Source organism: Semicossyphus pulcher, unplaced genomic scaffold (assembly GCF_022749685.1).
Source record: "Semicossyphus pulcher isolate SPU_LCO1_2020_fin unplaced genomic scaffold, fSemPul1.0.p SCAF_2, whole genome shotgun sequence".
Taxonomy (NCBI): Eukaryota; Metazoa; Chordata; class Actinopteri; order Labriformes; family Labridae; genus Semicossyphus; species Semicossyphus pulcher.
In genome coordinates this window covers 34722275-34741011 of record NW_027211693.1, presented here as the reverse complement: position 1 = coordinate 34741011, position 18737 = coordinate 34722275, and the positions used below count along the sequence as shown (strand labels likewise).

The following is an 18737-nucleotide window of genomic DNA, read 5'->3' as shown; positions in this document are numbered from 1 at the left end:
ACTTCTGTGGTCACTATTCACACCCTATCAATGGTTCTGCATGTTTTCCCCTTTGAAACCACAACTTGTCATTTTTACACTCAAGTATGTAAACTTACTTTTTTTCCAAATCGTTATGCTACACTAAGCTAACTGGCTGCTAACTACAGAGTAACAGACATGAAAGTGGTATCCCAGCAAAGGCAGTGAATAAATGCATATTCCAAAATGCCCAGTTAATATTATAAATCAATATAAAATAAATGCAATTATAAATGTTAAAAGTTTACATATAAGTTAGTTAAACGCTTTAATGTATTGTCAGAGTTTGCAAACAAACCATATAAGACAAGAGAAGACTTTATTGATCCCCCATTGGGGGAAATTCACTGTTGTTAACAGCTCAAAGTAAAAGGACAGGGTAAAACAAGTGATGGATAAAAAAGGCAAGACAAAAAGACAATAAAATACAATAATGTTATTAATAATACATATATATACACTATGTACAAATGTTACTTATTGTGGATGGATAAGTTACATGGTACATACACGGTTTATATAGTTAAAACATAATTTATTGAAGACATAATTTAAATCATATTAAAATAGAAAATGCCCATAAACAAGAATGTGTTCCGATCTCACAGTGACATCCGTCATACTGAGGTCCTGACATTAACAATTGTAAACAGAAACTACATTCTCACGTAGACAGATTCAGATTGACAAACACAAAGCCGTGAGATAAAACAAACCATCATCTCAATATTCAAAGACAGAGGTGGCATCTGTGTTAACACGGCTGTCAAAAGAAGAGGGTACCTCCCAGTCTGAGGGGACATGTGTCTATGTCATCAACCGCTCTGTGTCCGATGTTCCTGGCCGAATCCAGCGATCCGTGGTGACAGTTTCTACAGCGCTTTGATGGTTCAGTTTGTGAAGGGAAAACTGGGGAGGGGAGGAGTTGTCATCAGACAGATCCACTTGTTCTAAAGAAGAACAGGGAGAGAGAGAGAGACTTACGACCAAAAATATCCAACTGAGATATCCACCTTGTTCTAAAAATCAGCCTCCATGGACTGTTACAGAACTCAGTGTCTAACATGTAAACAAATATTTGCTGCAGAAAACTGATTACAACCGTTTCCATAGTTATTTGAATACTGGCTAAATTTAATGACCCCAGGGTTTTGGAAAGCCATTAAAGCCCTAATGTAGCATTTTAGATATCTGATGAAAAACACTCTACAAAATGCTTTGCTTATATTTGAATTCATCAAACTAAACTGAAATAATTTTAGAAAATATGTAACAATCAGTAGAAATAAATCATGTAGGTCATACCTGCTGTGTTACCACGACGACTGAGAGCCCTCAGACGACCTGTCCGGTTCCAACTCCTCCCCTCAGCGCTCGGCTCTGCTTCCTGTTTCAGTCTGTTGCCTGTGAACTCGTCTTGTTGTCCAAAGGGCTGGCTGGAAGCTGCACGGTCCTGAACCAATTAAAGAAACAATAAAACAATACAAACAACAATTTGGAGCAAACAGGCCAGTTGGTTGTTTCAGTTACACCACAATGATATAAACCTGAAAAGTACATGTGCTGTGAGGTGTGTAAAGCACCTGGGGGCGCTGTGACTCTCTGGCCACCCTCCTCCTCTCCCTGGCTGACAGCAAAGGGGTCTTCTCAAGCTCTGGTGTGCATGGTACTGGAAATGCATCACCTAGGGGGTCTACGCAACCCACACACAAACAAAAAGATTAGCCAGAATAAGACCTGAGCATCTGCACAAACTCAGAGAAGATACAGTAGACTGTGTTGTAGTAGTTTCAAAAGTTTTGGGTGGTTTGGGTCTGTCTGCACCTGTATGATGTATGATGTTGTTGCCTTCATTAAAATACCTGCATCATGGTGGTCTTACCAATGAAAGCACTCTCTGAGTCCAGCAGAGACCCTCTTGCGCTTCTCTGCAACAGAAACACAATTTTCACAATTTCACTCCAATTGTTACAATTTACTTTCTACAATGTATATATACCAGTTAGAGAAGTTTTGTAGCTGAAGAGAAGCAAACCAAACCAGTGGTCATTTTAAACTCACCAGATAATCATTTTGCTGTGGTGGGGACAGATCACAATAATCTAAAACACAAGGAGGACAATATTTAATTAATTACACCAGATAAAAAGCCAGAGACACAGTTTTAAACTCACAATCTCAGTATCATATCTGAATAAGTAAGACAAGCATGAGGAATGCTGCCTTTGCATGGCATTGCTTCTTTTGACTTGTGACTCCCAACATTTGTTGACAAGCCCACCTAACTAGTTTGCATATTGAGATCCAATCACAATGTTGGAAGAGGTGTTTATGCAAAGCTCTTTGGTGGAAAGTATGAGAGGCTGTGAGCCAAATGTGACATTATCTCAGTTCCAGGTAGGATTCCTTCAGTGTTCCTTTAATGGGGTCACTATGCGATGAAATATCTGCAGATGTCTCCTACTCTCAAAAACAAAGCTGAGGTTGTTTCTCTTAAAACTGTCAGACCTCTGATTACAAAAAATCTTCATCTGGTTAATTATTTAGTTTAAAATGCCCCAAATCTAAAAAGTGATGTTGACTTGACTTGACACAGCAAGAAAGTAGTCAGTTAAAAATGTTTTAATGTCGGCGTGCAAGCAAAAACCTGCAGACTTACTGGCAGAAAAATAATCTGTTGGTTTTGTTCATATTGAGCAAATATGTCTGAAGTGAATCACTGTTATCAACATTTAATTTATCTTGATCCTTCATCAAGATAGTTTTATTGCACAGCCCTACTGCGGATCAGATTTCATTATCTAGATAAGGATCACAAGTCAATATAAGGGGTAAATGGGGGCTTGTGGAGGGCATATTCATCCTCACCATCCACATTAAAACCTCTTTTAAACTACAGCAGGGGAACAAATGGGTGTCAAACAATGCAATGAGCTCTAACCGCCTTGGACAGTTGACCTCTGGCTGAACTGGTGATAGGGATCCCTGTAGTCCCGCCTCCTCCTGCTAGCCACGCCCACTCCCTCCAGTTTAGGAACGTCAGTGAACCCCAGCCTTGATTCGCCGTCTGACTCACAAAAACACAAACAAACCAGTCGCAGCTAATGTTGTTCTGCAGTGAAGAACAATAGAGACTGTAACACTACCTATTACCTGTGTATTTGAGCTGAAGGGAGTCATGGATTCTCAGTAGGTTTCTGGGCTCTGCGTTTCTGGAACTTGGCCTTCGGACCGGAGCTTGGAGCCTCAGCCTGGCCATATCAAACACGTCAACAAGGGGACGCTCCCGATGTCTGAACAATTATTGACCATAGTACACACCAATGCTTACAAAAATAACCGTTGCAGCACTGAAAATCCAAACACTCATAAAAGATGAGACAAAAAAGGCAAATCATGGTTTACCAAAGGTTTTGATCCAACAGCATTCATTTGAGCAGAAATATATGAGATGAGTACCCTTTCAGTGTGTATGAAGGGGTTAAGTTATTATTTATCTTTCAATTAAATCCTCCTATTTGACCGTTACTTTTAGCAAACTATCTGAACCTTTTCTCAATTACCTTTAATAATGATAATAATAATAATAATAACACATCCACAGCTTCCTGCAGAAAACACACAAACTGTGTTCAACTCTGGATAAAAGTGGAAGAGCAACACATGGGAGAAACCCATATGTTGGGTTGATCTATTTTTCAAATTAGATGAGCCACTCCACAATCTTTAAATGAAACCCAAAGCAGCTACAGAAGGACCCCTGGGAGTACATGTAACTGTTTGGGAATTGAAAATAGGACATTGCAGAAGTGTCATGCTCAGGAATGGATCCATAAGGAGGAGTATATGAAATTTGTACTTTGATTTATGTATGCTAATGAACCTATGTGTCTAAACAGTACCACCAAATGCTGCACTTTATATTAGAAATTTTATAAGTAACATTTGAAGGCTACAAAGATGCATCTGCCGGGGTCTGACCTGTCACTCAGAGGAGAATCCAAGTCTTCCCAGTCACCCTGCTGCAGACGACCCTCCAGTCGCTTTTGTTCACTGCGGAGCTGCCGACGCAACGCTGACAGCTCACTGAACACATTGTGCTGGTCCCCTAAAAACACACATCATGATTTAGTGTTTTCACTAGCAAAACATTTCTCAGTACTAAGCTGTCCAGTAACTATGTAACAACTAGCACTGCCTATAGGAACATTTAAACACAACCGCATAGCTTTTACAGCACCTGCAGCTCGAAGCTGATTTCTACAAGCAGGAACAGGAGGGGACTGGAGACCAGACAAAGAGCGCTCCTAAGAGAAACAAAGAAAGAAAGTAAAAAGTGTTTTAAAAAAGGGCGACCAAGAAGGTGAGAGATTACATAATTAACCTTTACTTACCCAGGAAAGAAGTTGCTGAGAAAACATCCTCTTTTAAGGTAAGATTTTTTTGTCAAATTTGCATGTGCATATGTGTGCATGTGTGTGCAGAGACTCACAGACAGCGGGGCAGTAGAATGCAGGCTGTCCACAGTGGGGGGCCTTGGGGTATACTGGTGAAGCCCATGTTTCCTCTGCAGAGTTGGGATTGGAGGCGAGGGCTCCCTGCAGATCTAAGAACACAGCCATTAACGAGACAAAGGTTTGAAAAGCTGTGATTAAATTAAACTTGATGGTCGTCTGTGTTTTGGTGTAAATACAGGCTGCATTTCCTATTTCAAACAAGCTTCTGGTTAACACTTTGAGTCGCCTTGTTAAGCATTTGTAAGCAGTTTACGATGCTGTGAATGCTGAAGGCAAAAAATTCTTTATTATTCCGCCGCATTTTTTGATTCGCTGCTCCTTCCACATTTTTCAACGTATTCCAACCATTCAAACATTAAAACGTTCAGCTCATTCAGGATTGGTGTGCTATGACTTTTCACATTCATATCATTCAGATATTCCCATTAGCAAAAAAAAAATCCCATCTGAATGAATAGGGAAAATGTTCACAACACGTCACAGCTCATTCATACATTCACTAAGAAACTCCATTCCATTCATAAAATAAGTATATATATGTATTTATATATGTATATATATATACACATATAAACACATTTTTCAGCTTTGTTCAGGTCCATTCAAGCTCTTAAAGTTTGCATAAAATGAGTGACAAATGTTCAACATCAGAGTGCGTGATGGCATTGTCTGAGGGGAGAGGCTGTGAAAAAAAATCATTGTTTCTCAGACACTTTTCAGAGGACAGGACATGAGAGTTCTGAGAGCTTAGCTGTTGCTAGCTTATTTGTAGTGTCTCAGCTGGTTTTTAGGTAAGAATTCCTTCAATGTTTATCATTAAAAAATGATTTACCAGTGACTACAGGATGTGCAGTGGTCCCTACTCTCCAAAAAAGACAGAGAAAGTTAAAAAAAAACCTGGTGAAAATACTGAAAACAAAAGTTTCACATACAGTTTTTGTGTCTAACATGACTTACGTTTAAAAAGAAGTGAGCATGTTTTAATGTCTAGCTGACAGCTAGCCTTTATGAAAAACTAAACAGGAATCTTAGAGATGAAATAGAGACTCTTGTGGGCTAATATAGGAGTTTATAAATGAATAGGAGAAATAGGAACAAATAGTCAAATATTTATTAAACAGCCAAATCCCATTTGACTCGAGACATTTTGTGTCAACCCTACTATGAAGGCACATTTCAAACGGTTAAACTGTGTCTACTATGATCGCCCTCAGGAGTTATGGCTGTTGTTGAGATACAGTACTAGATTTTTTACAATTATTTACATACTGCTTATAAATGCTTTAGGGGGAAAGTGTCTACAGTGCAAAAGGTGATCTCAACCAATTAACTTCAACAATTCTTCAGAGATTGAATAACTACACCTAAATTATCCTAAAATACTGTATATTATCATTTTTGTCCTGCTCAATAGAGCAATTTTGCTGCCGCTGGCTGATCCTGCATCTTAAACAGAGGCTAAAGATAGGCTCACCTTTGAAGGATCGATTACAGAATGTCAAAGCAGAAGAAGTTACTTCTCTACGAACCTCCTCCACTCGAGCCTGCCTCTCCCTCTCGTACTGCCTCCTTAGTTCTGCATTTTCCTTCTCTTCTGCTTCATTCTTCTGCCTCTCCGCTTCCTTCTTCCTCTGTTCAGCTAGCTGAATCAGCTCTTCATTCTTGGCCTTTTGCTGAAAGACAGAGAGCAAGACAGCGATAGATGGAGAGAGGTACAAGAGCAGAAAATGGAGGGAAACAGTTGAATAGTCAATTTTAACATATTGCAATACCTTATGAAATGCAAATTAAATCCCCTTTCCCTGTAGTCCAATGTTTTAAAATATTTCAAAAGTACAATAATTAAACCCAAGTATAACCCATGCCCATATCTAAGCTACTTAGTAGACCCTCACCTCCTTTTCCTTCCGTTTCTTTCTCTCTTGTTCCTCATCGTACTCCCTCTGAATGCGAGCCCTCTGCTCTGCCAGCCTCCTTTCCTCTCTCTCCTCCTCCAGTCTTGTCCTTTCCCTCTCCTCTGCCTTTTTACGCATTTTTTCATCAATCTGTTCAAAAAGGTTAATGAGACAAGACAACATAACCCTATAACCCAAATCTATGTTTATTTTTTATTGCAACATTCCAAAACAATGACAAATACTGTCCAGAATATTCTACAGAATAACCTCAAAGGTGCTGCATGCTCAAAACATGTGCTGAAAGCATAACATGGCAAACTGGAGCCCAACAAGCAACAACAGACGGCATATTGACCTGAATGTAACATTCCTAAGTAATAAGTCATTGAGTCTGCAGCAGGAGATAAAAATAACATCATTTCAGTCCACACCTAAATTATCCTGAAATACAGCAGAGGTGATAATTAACAAAAAACACAGCAAGCAAAAGTACCACCAGCTGTTTAAAGCTGTACCTGCTGTTTGAGGTAAGCTTTGTACTTGTCCTGCTCGTGGAGCTGTTGTTGGGTGGGCTGGTTGGCAAAAATGTTGCCCCTTGCAAACTGGGGGGTTTGGACATGGGTGAAACCTAGAAAAGAAGAAAACATAAGGGATATGTGGCGCGAGTTAACCAAACAACCTCTTTTGCTAAACACATTTTAGTTAGTCCCACTGTTCATTTAATAACCAAATTTTAATTTCTAAGCTCCAAAGTCGGCAAATAGCCGTGTGAACTCTGCCAGGTCTGCTCAGTTTATCAACAAAATGCGCAGTTGGGAACACAGCGGTGGAGACCTGGTTTGTCATTGTCTGGCAACAGGAAAAGTGACCTAAGTTTCCTTGCTGCACCTGAGTCTCCCACAGGCGCAGCTTGTCTGGGAAAGCTCTCACTGCGTCTGATCACACGGTCCCTACCCTGAAGCTCAAGGTTCACACAGCCGGTGCTCGCAAGTCTTGACTGGTGCGCCCGCTGTTGCAGTGCATTCTGGGATTTGTAGTATCAGCGGTGTGCTCGCTGTTTACCGGCAGGCCAGTTATGATACAAATATGATATTATCTCGCAAGCCAGATATATTTGGGCCTTGAGTTTGAGACCCCTGGACTAGAGGGAGAGACGGTGCAGGTCAGAGACAGATGATCCAGAGTGTGATCTACAAGCTGTTTAGCAGAATTTATAACAATGTGATCCAGCAGTGAGCAGTCTATAATCATGCAGCGCAGTGAGGACACCAATCTGTGAGTGTTTCTCAGGCTCTGCCCCTGACGATTGCGATTGCTCCTGTATTTTCGTGAACATCCTTTATGAAGAATAAAATACTTCTTCACCATAAGCTGTGAAGAGTTATCATGAGCACAAGGACGAGACAGACGTTAGGAGAGCAGATATGACACAAATCTGTGTATGCTCTGTACCTGGCTCAATAACATCGCGATCTGTCCGTATTTCCGCGCACAGTTAAAGTGTAAACTCCGTCTCCACATACTGTCATATGTACATATGCTGTGTAGTTCATATATTTCACTGATAACACAGAGCTGTAGAGGAGCATCAGGCTTCATGATCAAAACAAGTTTCACATCACATCAAGTGATGCGAAGCCAGGGTTGCCAGGCGTGCAGTTTCCTAGCACATTTGGGCTACTTTTGAAGGTCCTGTGCGGTTGCACACTTCGCACAGCCTATGCAACGGTTCTGACTTTGCGTATATTGGAATGTCACAGACACCTATTGGGTTTTGCGGCCCGGTACTAAATGACCCAAGGCCCGTAATGGGTCTGCGCCCGGGGGTCGGTAACCCCTGCATTGGACAACATGTCTTTCGCATAAAACTGTACATAATTTCCTCTGTGACTTTCACTGAAATAATTTCAGCTGGCCTGTGTTCAATGTTCCCAATTTTGTTGTAGTGCAAGCTGTGATGCCCTTTAGTTTATACAGTACACTTTTGCACATTGCCTTCACAACAAACTTCTGTACAAACTTTACAGCTCTTTTTATACACCAAAGACATATATTATACATATTATCATCATTATTTAAGTTTCTTGATAGTACGAGTTCTGCTGCTCACTTTGTGTCCTATTTTTCATTATATTTAATGTTTACAGTGCATCAGTAACACCAAGTCAAATTCCCTGTATGTGTAAACCTACTTGGCAAATGTTCTGTTGACAAAACACTGATGCAATATATTGAGAAGAAAGTTGCTGAGCCTGTTACTAGTGTCATGGGCTCTACACCCTGATACAGTACCAGAGACCCTCTCGTTGGGGTCAGGGAGCTCTGCCTGGTGGGCTGTTGTGGCTGCCGTGGCTCTCCTCTGCCATTGCTCCGGGTTGCTGTAAGCCTCTTCATTGAGCTTGTGCATCTGGTTTAGGTCAGCTGGACAAAAAAGCTAAGTTAGTATCATAGCAAGTCCTATAATAGCCACTGTGTATTATATTAAAAAGAGGCCACTACACTCTGGGACCTACCAATGAGATTTCCTGTGCTGTCTCTGAGTGGGGCACCTCCTCCCCCTCGACCCCAGGGCTGGTGGTTCTTCATGTCCACCTCCAGCTGGGCCTCATAACGCTCTGACTGCTCCCTCTCCTGGCGCCTCCGTTCCTGTTGCTCCTGGATCTGAGGTACAGTATTTATTTATTTTAAACACTAATAAATACTCTCCCACTTCTGCAATCCTTTGTATACATACAATTATCTCATACTGGCTGAGTGTTGCATTAGGTAAGACCTTGTGATCATAATGTATTACATGAATTTTACTCTCTACACTACAACTTATCAAGAAACCTATTGTGTAAATTCAAGAATATGATAACAGCCAACAGTCATGTTTTTGCAACATGAAGATACATCTCATTAATACAGGATAACCATGAAGCAAAGACAATAAGACATTTGTGAATTTTCATTTTAACAGTTAAGTTTAAACATATCACATGTTGGCAAATGTAGGTTGCAAATGCAATTCATGAACCATCTGTTCTATAAAGGGGTAAAACGGAGTGTTGAGGCACCACAACACAATACCTGAATATGGAACAGAACTTGGTATTGTATAAGGTCAGCTAAGGGGAGCTGTAAAGCAGAATTGTGTAGCCACAGAGTCAAAGAGCAGCTAGAGGAGAGAGGTGAAGGACTTGGACGGGATGCAGATAAAACTGGGAGGTAAGGGTTTAACTTAAACTATATCTTTTCCTCTTAACTAGATCAATTTTACCTTGTTGTAAAGCTCGCTGCTCCCTCTCCTGGAAGCTTCCTGCCAACATATCACAGACTAGGATGCAGTGAAAAGTTACCTGCAACCACCTTATCTCGTATGGCTGACTAATGCTGTCTCAACCAAATAGGACCTGAACTAAGCACTGCTCATACACAGCGGTTTTATATGCGTTTACCTCATGTGTTAAATGTATCCAACACTATAAATGTACAAACCCTTTCCTCATCCTCTTTAACTATCAATGAATGTGTTGTCTTTGTTAAAATTACCTTTTAATACAGAAAACACTCTTAATTTACTTAATATATCCTTACATCATTACCCTTTAAAGTTGTTTAAAAATAAAAGATGATTGTATTTTAAAAAATGTTTCATCCCCTAAGGCCTGTGTCCACTGACAGCGTATTTTGCGCTGGCAGCGCCTATTTTCTAAACAAAACCAATGCGGCTCAGCGTTTTCAGCGCTCAAAAATGCCAAGTTTGTTGAACTATTTTCAGCTGAGAGCGCTGACAGTGCAGCATCAAAACACAGCTGACGCTGAGCGCTGAAAACGCTGAACTCCATTGGTTTTGTTTAGAAAATAGGCACTGCCAGCACAAGAAGCGTCATTAGTGGACACAGGCCCTTAAAAACATAGTTTAACTTTTGAACACTGCTGCGCTCGTCAATGTCACTTCTCCAATGAATGGCAGAGGAGAAGCTAACCCTTTTGATTTTTCGAGGGTACAATTTCCAGGTCCATTAGCATTTTGGCTGCTTGCGCATTGTGATACTTAGTCCAGTAAAAGCACCAATTGTTAATTTCATCTATATACGTGTTGGATAAAATATTATAGACTTAGATCTAAATATCAGGAATAAAAGTGCTTATGTTTTAGAAGTAAACTATCATTTTAATTGATGATGAAGCAAGAAAGAAGGCTGATCTCGAGAAGACTTTGTTTCACCTACTTGTTGCTTTAAAGCGTCTCTGTAGCTCAAAATTCTGTCCGTGGTTGGTCTGGATTTCTCTGAATGGAAAACCCTGACTTGCGAGTCCACGGTAGTTGCCTCACTGCAAGGCCTGAGTTACAGAATATCACATTGCACTAAAATGATAATTTACACAAGCAATTCAATCATGGTTACTGGTCAATTCTTCCATTTAATGGGACATTTAAAGGCCTACTTGTCAAGCAGAACCAGATGCTGTTAGGTTAGAAACTTTGAGGCAGTGAACAACAGGTTACATGAAGGGTTATTGGTCTTTTTATCATTGTATATGCACAAAGAAATGTGTTTCATTGAAATGAGTTGACAGGACTGCAAAAGAACAATTGAGATGCGTGTGTGCTGGTTAAGCAGATACATGCATTGCCACTTGGATATTTTCTGACATTCCTTTTAAGCCAAATTACCACAAGTGTAGATGAGATATTTACTGAATTGGAGGCTCCGGGAGGCTGCTTCCACTGTGCTGGCTGCGCGGGCTGTGGTTACCATACAGGCTGGACACAGCTCCCCCTGGTGGAACGTTCCAGTAGGACACCGGTAGGCCAGCACCAGGAACAGATAAGTGACCATCTGGACAGAGAATGCAGCTTAGAATTATTAGGATAAATATGAATTAATGTTTTGCCTACTTCAGACATGTTCACTCTATCTTTGACAGGAACGTTTTTCTACTCTCTTTGAATAAAGTAGAGGCTTGCTTACAGTAGGCCATGTTTGGGTCAGGTAGGTTTCTGGTGCCATAGTAGTGATAGGGTTCTCCGTACGGGCTCCTGTGGGCTTCACCGTGAGTTGAGGGAGGATGAGGAGCAAACAAAGGGAGTCTGGAAATAAAATGCATCATAAATCAGGATAGTAAAACATTAACAATGTTATAAAACAGAGACTCACTTCAAAATCAAAACTTTCATCTTTCTTACGTTATTTTCCTGTCTTAAGATTGAGGCGTTCTTTAGTAAACCAAGAACACCAAAATAACCTTTAAGTTTACTTCTAAAAATAAAATTACAACATGCTGAATGACTTCCCCCATCTTGGTAAATATCTGCTATTGGTCAGAGTTTAAAAAATAAAGATTGTTCCTATTCGTTGGTGGTTGATTTAGCTGGATTCAAATTGCCTTCACGCACACCTATTAGATCCACGGGAAATAATGCATCCAATCAATGCAGCATTACAATTTTAACAAAGTGTAATCACCCTCACCGCTCCCAGAACTAAATCAGAGTTGCAATTATTGACTGCTAATGCAAATATTTCTATTGCTAGGCTGGCGCTATCTGCTATCACTCATGAGCAATGCATCTAAAAATCAAGAAAGCAGTCATTTAAAAAACATTTGACAGTGGAGAATAAACAAGAAAGAGTAGCCACACTGAGCTGTCAGGTAAAGAGCTGCAGGAGACAGGCTGCACACCACCACCTCTCGACTGGTATTTGAAAAGTTACTTGCACTGTTTGCATTAAAAACATCAGTTTGCCGCTGCCTTATTAAACTCTTTATCAAAACAATGTACGCTTTTGTGGCTGCACTGTACACAGCTCTTCTGTTGTATATCTGTGCTACTAAATGACTGTTTACGTGGTATTAAACTGCACTTGTTGATACTATGTTGTGTTGCCAAATCAACCAGCACAAACATCTTAAAGGATTGTAACTTATGTGAAGTTTAAGTTCAAGGCATACCGGGGAGTGTCCATGGCTCTGGGGAATGAGGAGGCTGTAGGTTGACTGTTGGGAGAAAGACCTTCACCCCCCAGGCCCAGGGCAGAGCTGTACTTCAGCAGAGGCGACTGGAAGGCCACATGGGGCTGCTCAGGAGGAGTCGTCTCTCGGTCTCTTACACATGTCCTTTCATGATAAGATAGACCTGTGGATGATAATTTGTTCTCTCCTTTTGCTGAAGGCTCCAAAACCTGAGGATGTTTTCTCCTGCTCACTCCAAACTGTCTGATTCGGTCCGGCTGTTAGAGAAAAAATGTAAAAAACAATGTTAAGACAAAGAAATATTCTGTACCAGCATTTTAGTGGGACATTTAGCATAAAAACAAAGGATTAACCTTACTTTATGTTATCAGGAAAAGTCTGAATTATTAAATAGCAGAATGTAATTTGTGTTAATTGTTTAGTCTAACATTATGTTTTTGTTGCAGGTCCAGGCCTTAAGATTTCTAAACAGGCTCTACAAAATATCACTACAAGTAACATCAGTGTAAAAAAAAAAGTTATACATTCAAAGGCGCCGAACTCCACGCTGGAAATACTATCTTGTTCACAAAGAGCCTGATGGTCACCAAAAATAATTCCCAAGAAACACGAGCCAGGATAGTGTTATTCACTTAACACCTCATTTCAACAAAAAACATGCAGTCACATTGTTTGTCCAGCATGTTGTCTGTGTTGTTGAAGTTTTCAAGAAATCACAGCCTCAGTATTCAACATGAACAAGAAAACTAGTAAGCATTTGCAAGGAAATTAGCTTTTGTTAGCTCAACGTAAGTGAGCAGGTGAAAGAGAAAAGTTTGAGGGGAAGCGGTGTTCTCTCCAGCTCAGAATAAAAGACCAAGGATTAGTGCAAAGATGAGACATTTATAAGTTTCCTTTCTTTGGTGTTGACCTAAAGAGCTTCATATGTGTTTTTTTAAAGGAATAAAACGTGAATGAAACGTGAATGTGTGCTCAAGTTTGACTTTGCCCCCTATTTACAAAAATCCGGCTCAAATTGATAAAAAAAATAAGATAAATGTTAGAAGAGAGAGAGAGAGAGCGAGCTGGTGAAGAGTCTAGCCTCAAGTCGCTCCTTCTGATGTGGCAGCTCCATCTAGTCTGTCCTGTGCACAGCCAATGCTAACATTGTCTGTCACATAAGAGAACATTACTCGACACTGTCAAGAGCGCCAAAATATTATAAAATACATATTCAGAGTGTGCAGTGAATGGTGTTAGATCACCTGAATAGCCAACAGCTTGCATTGAGTATAATTAAAGAGTCAACTTTCTGCCAATTTATTTTTTCTTTTGAAGACTTAATCTTCCAATATGGATAACTTAGTAGAAATGAAGTTTAGAAATTTAGTTTAGAAATGACACCCACTGTGGCCTTAAAAATAATCAACAATCTTATTTTACTGAGATGAATTGAGTTTGTTTCATGAGGCCAGCTGACCTGTTTCTCAGGATCATTTGCCCCAGTCGCAGCAACTTTCAGCTCCAAATCTTTCTCCCTGCAACAAGGACACACATAGCTGGTTAACAGAGTTACATACTAAGCATTTAATGAATCCAAAAGGGAAGTTCAACAAGTGAGCAAACAGAGGTTCAGGGTTTTGCTCAGTTACACTTGAGAAGAAACAAAGCACCCATTAGGTGTTGCTTGCTGTACTGCAGCAGAAGTTGCTTGTCTATCTGAATACATGTCATCTGCCTGCCTAAAGAGATCACTGACAACATACCTCTTCTTGTTCCGGTGTTGTTCAGCTATCTGCTCCTGCAGATCCTGTCTGTAGCGCTCCTTTCTCCTCTGTAAGGCATCTTTTGTATCGGCTACTCCTGAAATGAGGGATAATTATTACAAGATTCCATCATTTATTTGAAGTAGTTTAGTTTGAGTCTTTTTAATATGTCAAATGATCATTTGGGAAAATGTATTTAGTTTGTGAAATGTTTTACCAAACAAAGAAGTTTATTAACAGACATTTCTTATTATGAATGTTATTCATAGGCTGGACCTTTGATTTTAAAAATACATGCTCAGTTTCAAAATGAGAAATGTGTTTCAACCTATTATAAGGCCAGTGGCAAACTCAGCATCCTCTTTTGTGGTCAGTGCTCTCAATCTCCAGCCCTCACTTTCAACACCTACTGGAAACTCCCCCTTCCCTCTGGGAAAAGACAAATGAAGACATAAAGAAGTCAACTATTTTATAACATGCTTTTAACACAAACACATGTGAAACAAAAGGAAAAACTCCCTCATGTACCTGCCATCAGTCTTTTTGAATCGTCTCCTCTCATAAGTGTCCTCAACCCCTGTATGTCTGTGCCTCCTGCCTCCCATAAGCTCCAGCTCCTCCTCGAAGTATTCCTCCTCCTCTGACTCCTGATCCACCGGCTTCCCCAGCCTGTTGTGATGCCTTGGAGGTATTAAAGAATGCTCTACATTCTCCTCAGTGCAGAGGGGCTGGACCTCGGAAAGCCGCAAAGGCCTTTGTAAGGGGGGTCGCTGGCTTGTAAGAACACTGGCTTTGTCACCAATCAAATGTTGCTAAAGGAAACAGAAACATAAGAGGCAACGTTTGTTTTGAAACAGAGTCCGAGGCTAATCACCACGTCCACATCCAACATTTAAGCATAAAACCAAGTTGGCTGCAATCAAACTACATTTTACAGTTTCTAGAGTTGTATGTTATCATTGGTTTCCACATATATCATTAATACATACCCCACCCACACACATATGGGCGCCAAGGTGCCGCCAAAGAGAATGAAACTGAAATCTTCGAGATTAGACCTTTAAGCACATTGTATTTTCTACAATTTGTGATACCCCATAATCTTTCCATTAATTCATGTGAAACTGCAAAAGCACCCCCTGGGGCCCAAGTACACCTGGTTTAGAATAAGTGATGAATGTTGTGTATATTTTGGGAAAGAAAAAATGGGTCTCTGGGGCTTTCATTGAATCGACAAGTAATGAATGAAAAAGTCGTCAGTAGGTGTTTGTAACTTTTCCTTTCAAGTTAGTCTGCACTTCACAGATTTTGGCAGCCATACAGTAATAATGAGAATGTTATGCTGTTTCATTCATTAAAATGTGGCAGGTAAAGACACTTTGCTCTTGGTTACACTTATAAGTAGGTACAACAGGTATGGTAAAACATGATTATCCTGACCTGTGAAATTAATTATTTCAAATTAACTGACATAATTACATCATTAAGCAGAGATGTTTACCTTGACAGACCCCCTGTTATTGACGTGAATAAATGGTCCAGACTGTGCAGGGTCAAAGTGCTTCTTCTGTAACATGAAATGTTACCATCATGAATCCAATATTGCAAAATTATCTCTTCCTATAAGCTTTCTAAGCTAACAGAAAATTCAACAGGATAACATTTAGTATAACAGGTTAATGGTAAACAAAGTGTATTTATACTGTATGTTATTCTATAAAATGCTGTGATTACCAACATATACAGAACAAGGCGCTTAGGCTGGGTTCCATATTTATAACATTTGCAGTAACTTTCTTAATGATTGATAACACCCTAAAATCATACACCCTTTGTAAACACAACTTGGTCGAGTGATATTTTCAAACAGTACACGTTGCTGAGAATACCAGAGCACTACATGGATCATGGGATATTGCAAGCTGCAAAGGATCCACCAATTGTGTCAGTACAGACAAAAGGCCGCTGCATTACATGATATTTAAAATGGGACAGATGCTGACAATAATCTTTAACACATTCTGTCAAGAAAATGCTGTCTTCAGTGGTCCCATAATTGGATCACAGCGTTTGTTGTTTCTATTATTGATGGCAAACACCAAACACACTTCTCTTGAGAAGAGTGCCAAGTATAAACTGCCCAATGTAAAATGAAAAAATAAAAAAATCAACCAATCTGGGTCATATGCTTCACTGATCTTTAAGTTAATCTGAAGCCAAACACAAGTAAACAGGTAAATATGTGGAAGTCACCTGAGTCATGTAGCGTCTGTAGTCCATACGGAGCTCATGCTGCAGCCTCTGTTTCTTCCTCTCATACTCCACACCGAGGGGTAGACCCACACTGCAATTCTCCTCTGACAAAACACATCCGTCAGTTTTTAATAGCAACACATGGTGAAGAGTTTCATGCCAAAACAAGACAGCTGCTATTTAAAACAACAAAATCTAGCATGACACACATTGCTCACATGACATGGGTTACTGATACATTTAATGTATTTGCTCATTGATCTAAAAAAAAAACTACATAACAATTAATAAAAGTATGGGTGGAAATGTACTTTACCTTTCCCCTGTGCTATTGACTTGGGTGGGATGTTCTCCTTAACAGTAGAGCCATACACTTTCTGGGGTTTTGCCTGTTAGTCAAAAAGAGACACAATAAGACCACTGCCAAAAGGTCATACCAGTGCTCCATTTTTAACTTCATATCAATCAAATCCAAACATTTCATCCGAAACAATCTTAAACTTTTTTAGGATGTCATGCAGTATGCAGTAAAAATTTACTGTGTGTATTTGATTACAATTCACAAGATGTATAAAAGGTAATTTGCCTTAGAATTTGACTAAATTAATGTCTGTAAAATAAATACTTAAAAATAAATACAATACCCTGACCTGTGTCTAAGAAAACAAGTTTAGAATCAATAACCCAACAAATCATTGCAACACACCTTTATTTCCATGTAAGGAGGGTCTTGTTCTAAACTGGCTTTATCCTCAGCCACTCTCGCCTTCCGCTCCCTGATGAAGTTTGCCAGCTCATCATCCATCTCCTTTTGGCTTAGTCATTCGACCCAGCTGGGAACACAAAATGCCATGATAGCTTATATTCATCTCTACAGCAGAGAGAAGACACGGCCAGTGTGATGACAAGCCATCTAACGCAGCCAGTAGTAGGTGAATGGCAATTGTTCTGAAGTTGAGAGATACTTCACTCCACTTGCTGTCAACTAGGGCGGGGCAGAATATCCTGTAAAAATCTACAAAAGATAGGTGTGCATGGTTTGTGGTCACGTCAGGTCGGCAGCCAAAAATCATGGTCATGGCTTAGAGTTACTTTTATAGGTATTTGTAAACACCCCTTACAATATAGAAAGGCAATTTTATCACACTATATTAAATAAGAAAAATTAAGCCACATGTTTACACATTTTTCTTAAGATATTTGTTGATGTTTCTGTTCTGTTTGTCTTTCACAATTTTCACACATCTCAGAAGCAGCAGGAAATGAAATTGATAAAAGGCTTTTCAATTGTATGCAATGAAAGGAGAGTTAGTTTGTATCACAACCAAAGACTGTAACAGAGTTGATTTAAATTATTAGTTCTTCCTATCTGGTCTAATGAGGTAATGAATGCAATTAATTCAACCTGCCACAGTTATCTCAACAACTGTGGAGCTGGTAAATCCAAACAAAAAAAGTGGTCAAGTCACCAGAAAGGCTAAGTTGATCCTTAACAATGAACTTAATGACAACATCATATTGCAGATTGACGCAATCTTCATCAACACTGGAATCGTATTGGTACATTGATTACCGGAAAATTCTGTAACGTTACTGTCTCTTTAATTTTGCCGTTGTCAGGCAACCACACGACCACGATAGCGTCACATTCTTTATATATATTGTTAACCCGCTTAACGGTATAAGCTGAACGACTATCATTCTAACAACACAACAATTTACTGTCGTGACTATTGAACAAATCGATTAATACGTTGTATAGAATAATGTTAGCGTAGTTTGTCTAAATTAACCAGCAGATTACGTTTGCTAGCTTGTTAGCTTTAACTACGGGAAAGGCACACAAAAACTACGAAAGCTAAACGAAGCTAATGACTAGCTTCTCACCCAGCTACCGTTTGTGAGTTGACTATCAGTACTGTTGTCGTTTCCTTATAGAAAACCTACCACTGAGCGTTGTTTGAATATGACGTTACTGGATAAGGCAGTGTTTGCTAGCTTGGAAATATTGGCGGCTCCTTGGTCTTCTTTAAGCCCAACATCATTAGCAATTCATACTACCACTACTTCCGGTATCATGTGTCAAAATAAAATCCCGTGTCTGAAACCCCGTTGCAACACGTTCCCGTTAGCCCACAATTTTAACATTTTTTATATATCTGTTGTCAGTTATAGTTAGATATTTCATATCTATAAAAAAAGAGTGTTATTTTATCCTGGGATCAACGCAGAAATATTTTTTTGTACAGCTCAATCTTGACACATTAATTTCACATACTATGCTTTAAGTACTACACTTCCTGTCTTATGAAATACCCTTGAAGCTTCTCGGCTCAGCT

General features: G+C 39.7%; 1 protein-coding gene across 1 annotated transcript; it reads right to left on the bottom strand.

The window, feature by feature from the left end:
* Positions 1–323: 323 nt before the first annotated feature.
* Positions 324–18412, bottom strand: LOC138598722 (centrosome and spindle pole-associated protein 1-like). The gene is made up of 28 exons (XM_069670557.1): positions 18346–18412; positions 17105–17231; positions 16715–16787; positions 16399–16502; positions 15647–15712; positions 14674–14957; positions 14474–14574; positions 14146–14242; positions 13860–13917; positions 12380–12657; positions 11398–11516; positions 11124–11265; positions 10654–10765; positions 8950–9097; positions 8729–8857; positions 6952–7064; positions 6434–6583; positions 6068–6211; positions 4514–4627; positions 4262–4328; positions 4003–4129; positions 3175–3314; positions 2963–3088; positions 2083–2123; positions 1904–1949; positions 1605–1714; positions 1327–1474; positions 324–971 (listed from the first exon to the last, which is right to left on the bottom strand). Exons 2-28 carry the CDS (start codon positions 17201–17203, stop codon positions 829–831), a joined length of 3279 nt encoding a protein of 1092 aa, XP_069526658.1. The 5' UTR covers positions 17204–17231; positions 18346–18412; the 3' UTR covers positions 324–828.
* Between the last annotated feature and the right edge of the window lie 325 nt (positions 18413–18737).

What these genes read in the sequence shown, in the direction of transcription:
- LOC138598722 (XM_069670557.1), bottom strand. Translation starts at nt 17,203, where the DNA reads ATGGATGATGAGCTGGCAAACTTCATCAGGGAGCGGAAGGCGAGAGTG. An exon ending in ATAACAGGGGGTCTGTCAAG is followed by an intron (nt 14,958 to 15,646) that starts GTAAACATCTCT and finishes TGTTTCCTTTAG; the next exon opens with CAACATTTGATTGGTGACAA. An exon ending in TGCCACTGGCCTTATAATAG is followed by an intron (nt 14,243 to 14,473) that starts GTTGAAACACAT and finishes CCCTCATTTCAG; the next exon opens with GAGTAGCCGATACAAAAGAT.